General features: G+C 41.8%; 1 protein-coding gene and 1 pseudogene across 2 annotated transcripts; one reads left to right on the top strand and one right to left on the bottom strand.

The window, feature by feature from the left end:
- Window positions 1-1,270, bottom strand: part of LOC101991006 — a 4,277-nt pseudogene extending 3,007 nt beyond the window's left edge.
- A 749-nt stretch (window positions 1,271-2,019) lies between these two features.
- Window positions 2,020-16,258, top strand: Lox (lysyl oxidase). Of its 2 annotated transcripts, XM_005356099.2 has the most exons (7): window positions 2,020-2,940; window positions 3,262-3,370; window positions 4,611-4,748; window positions 6,294-6,450; window positions 9,936-10,031; window positions 10,546-10,661; window positions 13,071-16,258. In XM_005356099.2, the coding sequence occupies exons 1-7, from the start codon at window positions 2,328-2,330 to the stop codon at window positions 13,075-13,077; spliced, it is 1,236 nt and encodes a 411-aa protein (XP_005356156.1). In that variant the 5' UTR covers window positions 2,020-2,327; the 3' UTR covers window positions 13,078-16,258. The 2 variants fall into 2 exon arrangements, with proteins under 2 accessions (XP_005356156.1, XP_005356157.1); XM_005356100.2 differs by lacking the exon at window positions 13,071-16,258 and having other exon boundaries at window positions 10,546-10,665.
- Window positions 16,259-16,518: the final 260 nt, after the last annotated feature.

Genomic DNA, 16,518 nt, shown 5'->3' with positions numbered 1-16,518 from the left:
TCTTTCTTTCTTTCTTTAACTCTATCTCCCTTACCAGGTCTAGAGAAATCCAGTAGTTATTAAATCTTTCAGCCAGCCAGAAAAATGACAACTAGCGCTATCTTAGAGATGGTTCTGTTCAGAGAAGGATTCGCGGCTGACTGGCTGGAGTATTTTTGTTCCTAAAGTTTAGCTTTATCATAATGCAATATATTTACCACATGTGGGCAAAATTCTGTGTCATATCCCTTGGTGACCAAGAAAGGTATGTGGTCATGTATGGGCTCCATCTAACTTGACTCAAAAAGCCAGACGCATTACCCTGGACTCTCTATCCTGTGGTTTAACTAGCTGAGAGAAGCAGCCCCACCTCCCCTGTCAGTCAGGATGCTCCAGTGGCAGATGACAGAAGCCGACTATGTCAATCCACAGTAGAACACACGAGAAAATCTGAAGGAAACGCTGGAGAGCCAGAAGTTGTCACTTTTTCTAGCAATGGGAGGAGGAACATTTTTGGCCATGTGACCAACTTGACATTCAGATTCTAGGAAGGCAGATTAATTAGGACCAACTCAGATCTCATGACCACTTCTTGAAGTGATGAAGTCTCGTGAATGCTTTCTCAGTCCAACCTCACTACAGGGGTGGGGAAATGGGGTGACTGGGGCAGGGGAGGTGGGGTCAGAGGTTCCTACAGAGTTTCCCAAAGAACAGTAAGAAAGGGGAAATGGCTGTGGAGCAGACAAACTAGCAGATAGCCACCAACCGCCTTGTGGGGTGATCAGTTATGGAAAGCCAGAGACTAAGAGGTGAAGTGTGTCTAGACAACAGCTCAATGATGGGGCCAATAAAATGGATGCTAAACTCTGGTTTTGCCTAGCAGTTTAAACAGGGCCCCTGAGTAGCACTTTTCCTTTGAATTGGGTCCAGAGCTTCCCGGACCCTGAGTGGGATGTGAATAGCTGGTCTATTAGGCATCTCTCCCCAGTCGCAGATTGTCCTCCCACTCCTCCTCCTGGCCACACCTACTGCCTTCTTTGTACCGAACTCTGAACTCCAAGGCTGTTGCTCTTGTAACACCCCTGTTTAGAGCGCAAAAGGAATCAAAAGCTGCTACTGGACACTTTATTGAATTTCAACATTTAATATTGGTAATTTGAGTTTAAAGTGTGACATCAAACCTTCTTCTTAGACACAGAAGAGAAAAAGCAAGAGGTCAAATCAATCGTCTGCTTACCTGAAGATGTCTTTGAGCGCTCTCCGGTACACAGTAGGCATGAAAGATCTTCATTGTCACTTAAAGTGCTAATTGGTCTGGCTATCTGGAGATAGATAGATAGATAGAGAGAGAGAGAGAGAGAGAGAGAGAGAGAGAGAGAGAGAGAGGAAGAGAAAGAGAGAGGGGGGAGATTTATTCACTGATTCAACATAGCAAACTTTGTTCGCTGTAAATTTTCACTTTGGTTATTAAAATACTCACTGTAGGAAACAGATTTGTAACCCATTTCTCATATTACCTACAGCCAGAAAAACAAAATTTGATATCCTGGGGTTTATTTGCTGAGGAGGGCGCTTCCCATAAAAGCAGGGTGAGTGTGCATTGGGAAATTCGTCTGGTTTAACTTCTTTATGGATAAACGTTAGTCACAACCTCCCCCATCCCAACATGAACACTTTGGCCCCAATGCTCTCCCCACCTCTTGACTTCCCGCCTCTCCAGGGCTGGTGACCTAATAGCATTTTTCTTCATGCATATTTTGGCTTGGTCCCATGGCCTGGCTGCCTTCGCCTGTCTGAGTCTTTTGAAATTCCTGCATGTTCGGCCCAGATTAAGCCGAGTGTGTCTCAGAATGTGTGTTCCGTTTTGTTCTTTCCCCTTAACTCTCCCTGTGCAACGTGTCTGGGGAGGAGGGGAGTGGGGCGGGAAGGGGAGGAGGGGCAGAGTGGAGGAGCTGTCCGCCTTGCACGTTTCCAATCGCATTACGTGAACAAATAGCGGAGGGGCAGCGAGGCCAGAACGGCTTGTGTAACTACAAACTTGTCAGAAAGTTTAAAATCTCTCCCCCTTCTTTTACTCCAGACACTGTGCGCTCTCTGGGACAATCGTGCGCCGCTCCCTGTCGCCTTCCAGGACTGGGAAAGGGGAGAGAGAGACGGTGCCACGTCCGACGGCCGCCTGGGCTGGGGGCAGGGTCTGCCGTCCGCCCTTGGCACGACTCACTGCGACCCATCCCCGCGCCTCTCCCTCCTCCTGGCCCGAAGAGGTCTCGTTCCTTCGTGGGATCTGAGCCCCGTCTGCATTCTCTCCCAGCCACGTCCTCCCCGAGAAGGGACTAGCCAGGAGAGCCATGCGTTTCGCCTGGACCGTGCTTCTGCTGGGGCCGCTGCAGCTCTGTCCCCTTCTACGATGCGCTCCGCAGGCCCCGCGAGAGCCACCCGCGGCCCCGGGCGCCTGGCGCCAGACAATCCAATGGGAGAACAACGGGCAGGTGTTCAGTCTGCTGAGCTTGGGGGCGCAGTATCAACCGCAGCGTCGCCGCGACCCCAGTGTCACTGCACCGGGACCCGAGAGCAATGCCGCCCCGCAGCCGCGCACGCCTATTTTGTTGCTGCGTGACAACCGCACGGCCTCTGCTCGCGCGCGGACACCAAGCCCATCTGGGGTCGCCGCCAGCCGTCCCCGGCCCGCCGCCCGCCACTGGTTCCAAGCTGGCTTCTCGCCGTCGGGGGCTCGCGATGGAGCCTCACGGCGCACAGGGAACCGGACTGAGTCGCCACAGCCACCGCAGCTCAGTAACCTGAGACCTCCCAGCCACGTAGACCGCATGATGGGCGACGACTCCTACAATCCCTACAAGTACTCAGACGACAATCCCTATTATAACTACTATGACACATATGAGAGGCCCCGGCCTGGGAGCAGGTACCGACCCGGATATGGCACTGGTTACTTCCAGTACGGTAAGCACCCCCAGGTGAACCTAAGACACCCGGGCACCCTGGCCGCAAGTCGGTGCTGTCTAGACGTCTGAGCATGGCAGGCTCTGGTCCCCGCAGACTCGAACCCCCCCTCCCCCTCCACTTCCCCCTCGCCTGACCCGCCAACTCTGGAATCTGATGGAAACCGCGTTCCTGGCTCCAGCAGCTTCCTCTTCCCTTTCCTTCCTAGCCTTGGCGCTCCCCGTTCTTCCACACACTCAGCCCCACCCGGCGGACTTGGTGGGCAAAGGGTGACAAAGAGGGGACCTGGACTCAGAGGTCATCTGCTTGTCTTATTTTTAGGTCTGCCGGACCTGGTGCCGGACCCCTACTACATCCAGGCATCCACATATGTCCAGAAGATGTCTATGTACAACCTGAGATGCGCTGCGGAAGAAAACTGCCTGGCCAGGTATGGATTTCCACAGCCCGGCTCCCCATTTTGATCCTGGGATCACCAGGCACCTAGTTCTGCGGCTGTTCAGTGTAGACAAGGGCTGGGAAGTGGGACAAGGACTGGGAAGTGGGACGTGACCTCCTGGGCAGGCTGACTTGGAGAGAGAGTTAATTTGGAATGTTCTTATGGGTACCGCCTCATTGAGAGGCGCAAATCGGGTGTGTGTGTGGCGCGGGGGCGGGGAATCCTTATTCTGGAGACTGGGTCTCAGGTTCTTTACCAAGATTCCTATTAGGCATTGGGGCAAATTACTTCCAACAGCTTTCCACAATACAGGACTCAGCGATCAACAACATGGGGGAGGAGGGCTAGAAAGGAATCTCTGGTTATTATCCCCTAATGGTCTAGGGCTGTGTTTGCCACGGTGGCGCCCCCCATTGGTAAAGACCGCATTCCACATTTCTTTCAGGCGGTGATTAACTGGGTTGTTTTGGTATAAGACTGTGAGCAAGAGTTTTGTTTTCCTGTCTGTCCCAAAATAAAATAGCTATTCTAGACTTGGAATTATCCGATTTTGCTGCTGGCAGCCAGCAGAGGGAGCAGAAGATGCTTGCATAGTTTTGGTGGTACTTTTAGTAAAATGGGTCACTCATGGTATTCCGACCCAGACCATTAAAACGTAGTAGCGTCCCAGAAGTGCTATATGAACCTTTTTTCCTCGTTGACGTTTTTATGATCGTAGGGATAAGGGAAGAACTTCCAGCTGAATTTCACTCCCAAGAACTCTGGAAGATAGTAAAGAACGGCCCCCTGTCTGATGATAGTGAAGTATAAAGCTGTCTGTCTCAAGCTAGCTGTCTTATTTTAGAGTGCTTCCCCACTTTATCTCTTAGAACTACCAATTTATGAATAGATATCTTGGATCTTTTTAGGCACGTGATCATTACTATAGCTATTTCATAGTTTTTAGAAGCAGAGTCTCTTGTCAATCATTTTTTTTTTTAGTGTAAATACTAATTTCAAGCTCTGTAGGTTTTTCCTATCGTCCTTCATTTACTCATCCACCAGATACGTTTTTATTCTTCCAGGACTGGACAGGAGCTCAGGACTGGACAGGAGCTCAGGACTGTCTCTTTGCCCTGAGAGGCTTGTGGGGAAGGGGGGATGACACTACCTCGTAACAGTGAGCTCTTCTTTGTAGTTTTGTTTTTCATAGGTATTCACTGACTCTAATATTTCTTCTCTAAAATCACAGTTCAGCATATAGGGCGGATGTCAGAGATTATGATCACAGGGTACTGCTACGATTTCCCCAAAGAGTGAAAAACCAAGGGACATCTGACTTCTTACCAAGCCGCCCTCGATATTCCTGGGAGTGGCACAGCTGTCACCAGTAAGTAGATGGGCCTCTCATACTTCTGGGGCCCTTTTACAGCTTTCAGATAACTATCCACATGTCTTGCCTAAAGCCAGAGATTTGCTATTGTTTATACTTAGAACTTTTACTATACAGTTTGATTCATTGAACGATGTTAAACCTTAAAAATAAGCCCTTCACCACTAAATCCCATTATCTTTTGAATTGGAAACTAAGTCAGGTTCGTTAAAACTGTTGAAAGGACACCATAATGGCTAACGGTAGAACTGACTCGTCTGTAAAAGTGTCTGCTATAGACAAGATTAAGGATTCAGAGGCCATTCTCAATGGAGCACACAAGAGACAGACTTCAGGAATGATCCACTTCCATCTTTGGAAAGGCCCTTATCAGCCCCAGATGGGTTTCCCTACTCTTTATAAATTAAAAGTTTTAATAACCATTGCCGAGGTAATGTGCCAACTAGTCAGGGCCAGGAAATCCTGATGTGTGGTCTCCTTGTCACAGAAATCCAAACTCTTTCTCATTGCTGCCCCTCTCCCATGCGAGATGAGGAAGAGCTCAGGAGCCTTCTACTTAATGAATAAGAGGAAAGCAGACTTAAGATGCACAGTTTCCATATTAAAATAGAAAGACTATTTAAATTTTATTTTGAAATGAAAGTTTGTACTATCTAAATAATAGTAGTAGGAAAACATGCTATTGTTTCCCCCTTGCACTTCTGAAAAGACTTTAAAACTTTGGAACTCTAGTTTTTAGACGGTCCTAGCAAGTTCCCTCGAGTCAAGCTCATGTTTAAAACCTTCATATCACCACCATCAGAAGTGACATCCGGGGACATACAACTGAGACTCCACAGGTCACAAGAACAGATATTCAGTTGTCTCTATTTAAAGTTCAAAGATAAAGTCCTACGTAAAGAAACACATATTCTGTCCTTACCTAGAAGTAAAGTTAAAAGCCTGCAGTTTTGATTCATTTATGTCCTTCTTAGAAAAACAAAAGCATCTGTCATGAATATCCCTCCAAGAAGATGAACTTGGTAGCTAGGCATGGTGGCACATGCTGTTACTCCAAGCACTTAGGAGGCAGAGGCAGGTAGATCTCTGAATTCAGCCAGCATGTTCTACAGAGTAAGTTCCAGGACAGCCATCGCTACACTGTGAAATCCCATCTAGAAAGAGGGTAGGAGGTTTGGACTGGAGAGATGACTTAGTGTTAAGAGCACTTGTTGCCCTTGCAGAGGACTCAGGTTCCATTCCCAGTACCCACATGGTGGTTCATAACTGCCTATATTATCTCCAGTTCCAAAGGATTCAATATCCACTTCTGACCTTGGGCACTAGAAATATGCATGGTGCACATATAACTTATAAGCAAAACATTCACATATGCAAAATAAATAAACCTTTAAGAAATTAAAAGACAAGAAGATAAACTTGGCCTGTTTGAATTTGTGAGCATAACACCATAGAATCTATGAGATAAGGAGGTCATTCACTGTCCTCATTATTTTCTCTACATGTCACTGACTGTTGTTTTATCATTGTGTGGGACATTAGACATTACCACAGCATGGATGAATTCAGCCACTACGACCTGCTTGATGCCAACACACAGAGGAGAGTGGCTGAAGGCCACAAAGCAAGCTTCTGTCTCGAGGATACATCCTGTGACTACGGCTACCATAGGCGCTTTGCGTGCACTGCACACACACAGGTAGGCTGGCGCTCAGACATCAGGAATCCGCAGATATCCAGAGATGATGAAGACAATGTCTTCGGCTATTTTCTTTCTCCCCCACCCTTCTTTTTTCAAGCCTTTGTTTCATTTTGAGGTTATCTTATCGACGTGGAAAGCAATTGGGAAAAGGCAAAGGCCTGGGTGGTGCAAATTGCTTTTAAAGTGGTTCCAGCTGTGCGTGCAGCCTCTGCTGGTGATCACAGAAGGTCAATGTTGGATCCTTGCTACACAATGGAAAGTAGTTTACTCTCTGAATACATATGAATGACTTAAAACATCTGCCTTCATTCTGCATTCTGTAATTGGCTATAAATAACTCTTGGCAATGTACAACAACTATTCTCTCACCTGCAAAACCATTCTGTTTCCCACCTTCAGGCTTAACATGGAATAGTGCCTAAAGTTAGAACAAAAACTCAAAGTTGGTTTCTAAAAAACACTCAAAACAGCATCACTTTCAATAATGCAAATGAGAACAGAAAGACACATTTCCTTCTCCACACATGTATATTTAAACCTCCAGTGTAATTAATGTCAGCTGTCCTCTGGATGAATTTGTTTTTAATAGTGCTGGGCTAAGCACTATTGTATGCTTGAGAATTGGAAAATGTGTGTCGGTTAAAAACTATGTCAGTACTTCCATCCAAAACCCTAATTTGTAAAAGGACATTATAATTTTACTCCAGTCCAGCTCTTGGCAAGTAACTCCTGAATGTACATTACTCAGGGCACAAAGACATCAGCAGTCGTCATCTTGGGGAGCGGATTCCAAGGTTGTGGCCGGAAGCTTTTTAGTGACCTACATGTGTGGACCATACTTCTTTCCTCTGAGCTTAGCTCATCAAAGTGGTTAGAAAGGGAAGCGGTTATATTTAACATAGGTTGGGAGGGGCAAGACATACGCTTTAAGTGAAAGATGAAAGCCACCCATATATTAAGCATGTACCCATCCAGAGATTGCCTTCTTATTCTGTGATCACCAGGAGAGGATCTGGGGCACTTATTTTCCCTATTCAGAAAATAACACGTCAGTCATTGTATCCTAAGATGGAACACTTGGCGGGGTGTGTGTATATTTCAGTACCATAAGCTCCCCCATTCTCTGGCATAATCTCACTCTTTTTATGTGCATCCTTCTCTACACAAGTCTTAACAATTTTTTTATAGCAGGTTTTGCATTGTAAGTGATGTATTCAGTTATTTTCCTCAATAGTCTCTTGAACAGAATTCATTTAAAGGAAAAAAAATACAACGTTCACAAAGATCCCTAATATTGACTTTTATTAGTTTTGTTATACTAGTTTCATGTTCACTAAATGTTTATGTATATAACTAGGTATAACTTATACCTATATGTTATATATAAAAACCACATGTTCTAAAATTATAAATGTACATACTAAATTCATGCACAATTAAAAATAGACACATCATACTCATTGACCAAAAGTAGCAAACAGTTATGTTTTGCTGGAACCAGATAATGAATTTAGATAGTCTAGAATGAGGTTATACTTTCAATTTAGTTTTATATTTGACTTTGAATACTGAAATGTCTACTTGCTGAGTGGCCAGCATTTATTTGCAGGTTCAATTAAGTTCTGTGAGTTAGTGAATCAAAGAATAACACCGTCAGCAATTTATGCTCACACACACACGTAGTGCTTTAAGATTGTGTGACCGAGACCAGTGTCAAATTCATGGACTTAAATTGTTTCCCTGCCTCAGCATTCTGAGAATGGGAATTAAAGGTGTAAGCCAACGGTGATAGCTTCAGCATTTCTGAAACACTTGCATTCACTTGGAAATGGAGCATTACTTATTACTTACACCTGTCTTTGATGGGTATCTAATCCAGTGCATAATTTAGAGAGTCACGTGTGGAATAGTAGTAATGGTAGTGGCAGCAGTTCATAGTCGCTTAGTGTGAAAGGTGCCAGAATCAGAGAAGGGTGTGGTGGAACCAAAAGTTCCTCCTCTTGTATTTCCTATCCCACACATAAAATGAGAACGGATCAAGGTGGGAACCCAGGCAATGATCGCTCTTACTCCTGTGGCTCGAGCAATCTCGAGTTGGCCTGTCTATGCTGTCCTGCACTACGGTTAGCAAAATTGCTCACTCTTCCCAAATCCAGCTGTAGCTAAGCCCACATCCCTAAAGCACATTGAGAGGCTTTTGTTATCTTTGTTGGCCAAAATGACCTTAAGCACCAAAGCAAACTTGAGAGATGACTTTTAAATGACACTGCTGAGCTCAAGTGACGGTAACTTACAGTTTTTAATCAACTTTAGATTATCAGAATGAAAATACTGATAATCTTAAAGTTAAAAGTTCTCATGAGGAAATAGGAAAGTAAGAAGATATCTGTCTCCCCCAATAGGAGAAAATTTCTTCAGCTTCACGAGAGCAAGGACCATATGATCTTGGGTTTTCCTCCTGGTAGTCTTATGAGACAACAGATGTCTTGTTGGTGTGAATGTTTTAGCATGCGGATTAATGCAGGATTGACCAGTTTGGGAATATATTCATATTTCTGACTCAACAAAGATTTCACTGATTATTTGATAGTGGGAATGTAGTAACTGAGAAAAGGTACCCTAGACCCTGTTTATATAATCTTGAAACCAACTCAGTCAATCCCTAGCTGTTTGCCCTGGAATAAATAAGCTATTTGACCTTAGTGTGCCTCAGGTTCCTTATCAATAAAATAAAATGGAGATAGTAATACACCTGTCTCATACAGTTGTGAGAACTGGCTTCATGTAATATGTTTAAAACAGTTCTGGCACAAAATAATAATCAATGTTAGTTACTCAAGGATACAACTAGACTCTACCCTTGAGGTGTTTCTGTAATATGATTATAAGATACAGCAGAAATGGATGAATAGTAACTATGAAACTAAACATGACAGGGCTGGAGAGATGGCTCAGCGGTTAAGAGCATTGCTTGTTCTTCCAAAGGTCCTAAGTTCAAATCCCAGCAACCACATGGTGGCTCACAACCATCTGTAATGAGGTCTGGTGCCCTCTTCTGGCCTGCAGACAGAATATTGTATACATAATAAATAAATAAATAAATATTAAAAAAAACTAAACATGACAAAAGTCCATAGACAAATGGGACACGCAAAGGTCATTGCAGGGGAGTTCTCTGATAGAATATTGGAACTAAGTTATTATGAGACCTTTATTCCTGGTGTGATAACTTGAATTGTGGTGGAGGCCTATTTTGTTGCATAAGATTATTTTCCACTGGTGACTTGTGAAGTAAGGCTCATTACTTCCTACTGCAGTCCCTATAAAGCCTCAGATATTATAAGACTGTGGTTCTCAATGGAGATGAAACAGGAGTATGATTTTTATGTCAAATTATTCTAATTTACCAATCATACCATGTTTGTTTTAGCTTGGTCTAGCCATACACTATAATATAATTTTTCCAATTTTGCTGATTTCAGGGATTGAGTCCAGGATGTTATGATACCTATGCAGCAGACATAGACTGCCAGTGGATTGATATCACAGACGTACAACCTGGAAACTATATTCTAAAGGTAGGGGCTTTGAACACATGTAATTGACCCTGACAATTCAATACATTCCCTTTTTCTGGTTTCAAATATTAGATAACCGTGGTCTTGAAAGTAATCAAACACCCTCCAAAACAATTTTTAAGGAACCCAGGGCATGATGTTTTTAAAAAGATCTAAGAGAAATTTACACAACTTCCTTTGTAATGTATACAGTGTTTAACTATATGCTTTACTTAAACTACTTTCCTTGCTTGATTTAACTGAGTCCCTTGTTAGCAATTTCACTTTGGCATCTCTAGAAGTAGGAGGGAATAACAGTATAGAGTGAACAAGAAGTCTTTCATCACGGTATTTTTTGTTTGTTTGTTTGAGATAGGATTTCTCTGTGTAACAGTCCTTGCTGTCCTGGAACTTTCTCTGTAGACCAGGCTGACCTCGAACTCACTGAGATCCACCTGCCTCTGCCTCCTGAGTGCTGGAATTAAAGGCAAGTGCCACCATCGCCACCCAGCTCACAATTCTTTTTATTGTGCAGGTCAGTGTAAACCCCAGCTACCTGGTGCCTGAATCAGACTACAGTAACAATGTTGTACGCTGTGACATTCGCTACACAGGACACCATGCCTATGCTTCAGGCTGCACAATTTCACCGTGAGTATTATTTGGCAAGCTAGGTAATTTCTTTTATAAGGAGCTTTGTACTTTATATTAGCCAAAAGACTGGGAAAGGCTTACAAGTTTTGTCACCTGGATTTATACAGCACCCGTGTTTGCTTCTACTACTATAGCTTCCTTGTAAGTAAAGCAAAGCAACAATTAATTGCTGGAACCATGTTATCACTTTTGACAATACTAGAGAAAGAGGATGCAGTGATGTTTTACTCAAACTATAACTTAAACAGTGTTCACGTGGAAAGATGCAGATCTACAAGTTCTGTTGTGGTCCAGTCCAACAAATTACTCATTAAACAGTGTGAGTGAGCTTGTAGGAGCCACACCTATGGGCTTTCCTCTCCTCTATGCTCCCTGATGGGGATGCAAAGAAATTCAAAGCATTTTCCAAGGTACACTTTCATGTACTGGTTGCAAAATGTGGTGTGTGTGTGTGTGTGTGTGTGTGTGTGTGTTCCCTCTATAAATCCCTTAGTCCCCCAAACAGTTTCAGAATCTTAGAAGGAATCTCAGCCCATAAATATTAAGCAGAAGTTCTTTAGTGAAGAAGAATGTAGAGTAAGTTTGCCTGGTTGCTACCTGTTTTGCCTGACTCCTTTAAAGCTTTGCTTGCTTCATGTTATGCTAGTTGTGCCTTCCAAACAGTGAGAAGACTATGGGAATAACTGAACACACATCATCTTTGCACTGATATTGCAGAGATACTGGTAGCTTAAAGGCACCATGTTACCTCATGCAGGACCCTTTTCTTACTTACATAAAGGAACAGAGTCACTCTGTACTTTGCAAAGAATTATCATATTATTAGAAATAATGAGGCTCATGACAGTAAAGAGATAATACGGGAAAATTACACTCTTCTGAACATGTCCACAGCACAGAAAGCTTACCTGGGTCATTGGTCCACCAAGCATGGAGTTTTTCTCAGCATCAATGCAGGCTCCATAATCTAAAATAATTTATCATAAAAAATCAATATGTAGTTGATTCATTTAAGTTTTATATTTCTTAATAACTCATTCTCCATTTGCTTACTCACTCTCACTGTGGACTGTGTATTTAAAGTTCTAACCTGGTATTAGGGAGCAATATCAAGATAGGTACAATGGTTACTTTGTAGACTTACTATAGCAATTTCTGAGTAGTCCACATAAATTTCTTTAATGTTACTTACCCCAACTGACCAGGGTCTAATTGCTTGTTCACACTATATATCCATGGCCAGGTAGAGGCCTGGTGCCTACAGTGTCCCACTCAACCCTTCATTCATGAATTACTTCATCTCGCCAGAAATATAGAATTGACTTTAGAACAACATTTGAATTTGGCCTTGAGGACTCAGAACTACCAAAGCAAAGCTGAGGAAGGGCGTGTCTGTAGGCATCAAGAGTCACAGACAACTTCCTCGTGGAAGTGATTGCAGGCAATATATGCAAAGAGACCTTCCAGTTGGGGTTGTCAACTGTGATCCATTCAAAAGGACAAGTGAAGAACGAGCTAGGAATTCTGACCTTCTTTCTGGAGGCCATGAAAACTATGACATTTTTGAGCAGGGAGTAAATTGCACATAAAGCCATGTGGACAGTGTGATGGTGAAGTGTGTGACCTCATGCTGTCATTATTGCCGTCCTTCCCTAACTCTCATGGCATGTCACTCTTAGCTCACTGGTTGCTTCTCATGCCAGTCAGACATTTGACACCATTCTGGTGGGATGTAAAATCCACCCAATAATCTGGTATGTTCCCTTCATGTAGCCCTTTCCCTCAGTCTTCCTACACGACTTGGGCCCTTTTTACTTCAGCCATGCTACGTGCCTGGGCTTTCTCCTCACAGAAATTGTGGTTTAGAAATCGATGGCTTATCATTTGAATGCAAGTGTGTTTTTCCTTTTACAAGGACCAGTGGTCAGCATTTCAACATGACAATACCTGGCTCATGGTTTTGTTCCTCTCTCTACCCATTAATGCACTGTTCTGCACCCAGAAGCAGGCAGAGAAGGAAAACTGCAAGATGGTGCCGAAGACATGACTATGCCTCCTGGCTCATGTATCGCTCTTGCTCCCTGGAATGAGCTCACCTGCTTTGGTGCCGGTTCCACAACTCCCGCTTGACTTTTCCTTCTTTCGGTTTTGCTGTTTGTTTTGCCTTTTAAACATCCAGACTGTGGACAGCAGACATTTACTCCATACTATTGACAGATTACATATTCCTTTCCTCCAATCACTGTTAAATCATGTTCCAAACATAATTTTTGCAAGATGATTATTGCCGAGGCGGAGGAAAATTGCTACATCAAGTTCTGAAAAGGCCTACCAAAATCTTATGTGTTATGCTCATTCATGATGATATCCTGCTAACGACTTGTTTCGTGTGCTCTCTTAATACAGGTATTAGAAAGCAAGCCCAACTCCCGTTGGATAAAGCAGTGCCTGATGTTTGGAAATATGAAAAACATAGGTTGGCTTTTGTAGGAAGGACTTACATATTTTAAAAGGCAAACAACAAAGGAAGTTTTGTTCGGACTCTCTCACAACAACTAGCGTAACTGGATCTTGAACGTTCAAATCAGCATTATTTGGGGAATTTTAAATACTTATTCATGTTCTTTGTGAATTAACTGTGTTTCAATTTTTTTAGGTGCCTATGTGGCTCTTTCAAAGAACCCCAGATTTCATATTATAATGCAAAGGGAAAATGGCATTTTAATAAATGAGCCATAATTTGAAGTGATTATTTTCGAAAGTGCAGGAACCAGTGAAGCGAAAATGATGGGGTTATATTTGACTCAATGTAGATTGATTTAAAGATGATATTCCTACTGTGTAAGCAGGAATGGATACATTTGGTGCTGAAGAAAGGTCAAATACATAATGGTCGTCATGAAAAATTACTCTTTAGCAGAGAGATGACAATATATGTGTATTCAGTTACATCCCTATATAAATTTATGTTTACATTTTCAGATTTACTAGATAATTTCCCTTCTGTTAAGTGCTTAATTTTACTCTGACTTGAGTCAACTTCTGTTTTTGGAATGAAGTAGATAATTCCAAATTCTTGGCTGGTATTTGCTGATAGTCTCCTCTACACTGAATCTTTCTGTGGGCAGAAATGTCTAATGTGGCCATTTTCACATGGTCATTGTGGGGATTAGCAACATAGGGAAATCATTTTGATGACGTGGGATCAATATAGAGCTGATATACCCTGCAGCACACTTTACTGTTGGCAAAATTAAGTCACTGCTGACATAGAGATTACACAGTGAGCCTCTAACACCACAACCGCCTTTAAAATACTGTAAAAAATATACTGGAAAACCTTTTTTGGATGTTTTTTAAACTCTAGTATTCTTCTAAAATGTTCAATTATTAAGGGGAATGCTAAAAAATGAAATCATTTCTAATAGATGACCTAGTGTGTGAAACACAGGACCATCATCCTAGGTTCTTTAGGAATTGGCCTTACATGTTTCTGTGTATTTACAAAAGACACTCCGAATTAGCGAAGCACGTAGCATTGCGTACTTGAGAGGCTGGCGGAAAGAAAGAAACAGGTACTCTCTGCGAAACACGGACTGTGTGTCACCATGAGACTGCTATGACCTTACTTCAAACTGTGAAACTGTGCAGCAGTTGAATTTGGAAACTCTTTCATTCAGAAGGTGCAGAAGAAAATCAAGTTAGACTTTTAAGTTCCTGGTGCTTAAGCTGAAGTTTTCTTTCATTAACCAGCATTAAAATCTCAAGTAAGGTAGCTCCTATACCAGAATGTGTCCGGCAGACCTTTCTCAGTGAGCTGGAATCCTGTCTTATATGTCACAGAGTTGTAAGGGTAACCATTACTAATCACCATACTGTACCATCGCTGCAGCAGCAGGTGAGAGGGGCCAGAGAGGGGCAGTTGCCAAGAGCAGATAACGCGGTACACATGATTCTTATCCGCCTGAGTACACACTTACCCATAAGTATATAAAGACAGAACTTGGATTGAGCTGGTATCTGATCAATGGGATTGCTTCTTTGATGTACCTCTTTGCCTTAGATTGCCTTTCAGTCTTAATACTGTAGAATGATCCTCTCAAATTATAATCATTATGATAGAGATAGTTTAATATGCGTGCTTTTAAAAACAAAACAAAAACTACTGTCAGTATCAATACTGAACCAGGCTGGCATGCAGAGATTTAAGATCTCTTCTCACCAAGGTTCTTAACTCTATAAGAAAGTAGGCTAATAATATGACTTTTAGATGTTTAGGACAATAATTTCAAGGAGAACTTTATCTCTTAGTCATCATCAGGGGAGGGACAGGATAAGCCAAGCACTTACTTAATAGACATTGGAAAACAAAGACTGTCCCTAACCTTACTAAGTATGAAAATTAGGCTCAACTTATTTCATTTTTAACTGTTAAAAATGTCTATAGAATTTAAAATTTAAACACTGCTATTTCTCATGGCCATACTTTATTTTTCAAAACATAAGTTAAAAATTACTAATTGTATACATGTATGTATTTCTAGTAATTAAAATATGTTCAAACCCATGAAATGTCTGCCTTTTAAATGTAATTTGGAATTTTTGGTTGATTTTCTTTCAATTAAGAGGCTGTTTATTCCTACACATTTCTGTCCTTTCCTCAATTTTAAAATGCATCAGAATGATTTGTAAGTACCAACACAACCCTTCATATATTTAGCCCCTGGGTGTCTGTTCTCTAAATGACCACCAAGTTCACTGATAATTAGTTTGTTGAGAATAATGATAAAAACTACAAGCTAGTCTACTAAACTCTAAATTTACAAAGAGAAGAAATGAGAATGACAGAAGGAATGCCAAGGACTGAAAAGAAACCTGTTTTTACATTACAGAAAAATAAGAAACAACACAGGTAAGTCAACTCTTGGCCATCTAAGTAATATCATGATATTGAGATCACAGATCCCATCTCCAGTGGGACCGTGGCATATGTTGCCTAGTTCCAGAAAATCTTGTTTATGTTCAGAATTTAGAGGATATGTAGTTCACTAAAAGTTTTCCACTTCTGATCATTAATCTTCACCAGATTGTATGAAAATACTAACGTCTTAGTCAGGAAATATTTTACAAATCATTTTACTCATAGTACATTAAGTAATAAAATGACCCCCTTTATGCATGCTTCGTATTTGAATTTACATACACAATTTAAAAAAATCAACCATTTATATTTCATTCTCAGATTTCCAAAGGTGTAGGCCATTTTGAAAAGCTGAAATGGTGCTGAAGTATCTTAACTTGAATGTAAAATTCATTTAGTCTTAGATCATGGGATACAGACATTTAATATATAACTGCTTGCTGCACAGTAGGTCACATGTCATTTGGTATTAGAATGTCGATAATGAAGGTTTAATTTCTCCCATTTTTTTTCCTGGAACTTTTGTTTGTAAAAACATTTGTAACTTGTCTGAGGAGTTTTTATTTTAAATGCCTAGATACAGGCTTTATACTGCATTCTCACCCCCTTTTTATTATGTGCTGTAACTGCATGATTACATAAAAACGCCTTGAGAAATGATTTCAATTGTCTAAAGTGGTCATTTGCTGTTACCTACAAATAAATATCTGAATTTAATTTTTGCTTAAAACATTAAAGCCATGTATATGTTGTTTGAGTGCCTTTGCTATTTTTGAAACTACAATATCTTTACATCATTTCCCCTTTCCACCCTCCAATCCCTTACCTCGCCCTCTCTCAAATCCATGGCCTCTTTTTCTTTAATTATTTTTAGTGTTACACACACACACACACACACACACACACACACACACACACACACACACGTGCACG

Source organism: Microtus ochrogaster, chromosome 18, assembly GCF_000317375.1.
Source record: "Microtus ochrogaster isolate Prairie Vole_2 chromosome 18, MicOch1.0, whole genome shotgun sequence".
Lineage (NCBI taxonomy): Eukaryota > Metazoa > Chordata > Mammalia > Rodentia > Cricetidae > Microtus > Microtus ochrogaster.
The sequence above is the reverse complement of the archived record's forward strand: the minus strand, read 5'-3'. Positions and strand labels throughout refer to the sequence as shown.